Raw genomic sequence first — 1,098 nt, 5'->3', positions numbered from 1 at the left:
CCCCCCATCAGTGCACCCCCCACCCCACAGCCGAGCCTCGGGGCACTGGGCAGCCCTCCTTTCCCCAGAGGCCCCCCAGCCTCTCACCAACAGCCCAGCACAGCTCTGACACCTCCCAGCACATACCAGGCTCTCTGGGCACCTGGCACAGCAGTGTCCCCCACCCAGAGCTGTCCACCGGCCACTGGGCTGGTCCCAAGGGTGTTCCTGGCCAAACACTGGCCCTGTGCCTGCACCCACATGGAATTTCTTAGAGGAAGGTTTGGTTCCTTGTTTTTCTGCCTTTTCAGTGGTTGCCAAAACCCTCCCAGTGCCCAGGATGGGCCCAGCCCAAACTGGGACTGCCAGAGGGCCAGCACTGTGCTCCAGGCATGGCATTCCCAAGGCTTGTTCCCCGGCACAGCCCAACACACAGCCCTGCTGGGGCCACCATGCTGCCCCTCGGCACATCCCACCTTCCAGCCGTGCCCCCCTCCTTCCAGCAGCCCCCAAAGCCTTTCTGGGGCTCCCTCAGGGTTTGGAGGACCTCCAGCCCGGAGCAGGCAGGGGAGGGGGGCAGGACATGCCACATGCACCCGGTGACACATGTGCAGCCCGTGCAGCTGCACGGCCCCATCGGCTCTGTCACATTCCAGCTGTGCATTTTTGGGGCTCCCTCAGGGTTTGGAGGACCTCCAGCCTGGAGCAGGCAGGGGAGGGGGGCAGGACATGCCACATGCACCCGGTGACACACGTGCAGCCCGTGCAGCTGCACGGCCCCATCGGCTCTGTCACATTCCAGCTGTGCAGCCGTGGGGAAACGGGACGTGTCAAACGTCAAACGAGACCCGTCAGATCGTGAACAGAAACCGAGAGTGCAGGAGGGCTCAGAGGGATGGGGCCCAGCAGACACGTCACACCCAGAGGGACACAGGGACTGGGGGCACAGTGACACCCCCGGCACCAACCCCAGGACTGCCTGGATTGAGAAGTGAGAGCGACTGCCCAAGCTGGAGTCACCCCCTGTTGTCACAGCCCAAGGGGAGCCCCCCAGCACAGCCCTGGGGACACGTGGCTGCCCCCATCCTTTTATTGTAACTGTGATAAATATACCCCGGC

General features: G+C 63.8%; 2 protein-coding genes across 2 annotated transcripts in view; one reads left to right on the top strand and one right to left on the bottom strand.

The window, feature by feature from the left end:
- Positions 1–841, top strand: part of LOC115307191 (tripartite motif-containing protein 46-like) — a 12,808-nt gene extending 11,967 nt beyond the window's left edge. The window contains exon 5 of the mRNA XM_029958158.1: positions 661–841. Within this exon, the coding sequence (XP_029814018.1) occupies positions 661–841 (181 nt within the window). The remainder of the gene's footprint in view (positions 1–660) is intronic.
- A 52-nt stretch (positions 842–893) lies between these two features.
- LOC108642870 (thrombospondin-3) overlaps positions 894–1,098 on the bottom strand; it is a 14,023-nt gene continuing 13,818 nt past the window's right edge. The window contains exon 22 of the mRNA XM_029958157.1: positions 894–989. Coding sequence (XP_029814017.1) covers positions 894–989 — 96 coding nt within the window. The remainder of the gene's footprint in view (positions 990–1,098) is intronic.

This window comes from Manacus vitellinus, unplaced genomic scaffold (assembly GCF_001715985.3).
Source record: "Manacus vitellinus isolate BGI_N305 unplaced genomic scaffold, ASM171598v3 scaffold_142_pilon, whole genome shotgun sequence".
NCBI classification, from domain to species: domain Eukaryota; kingdom Metazoa; phylum Chordata; class Aves; order Passeriformes; family Pipridae; genus Manacus; species Manacus vitellinus.
Note: the sequence above shows the minus strand (reverse complement) of the source record. Positions and strands in the feature narration are given on the sequence as shown.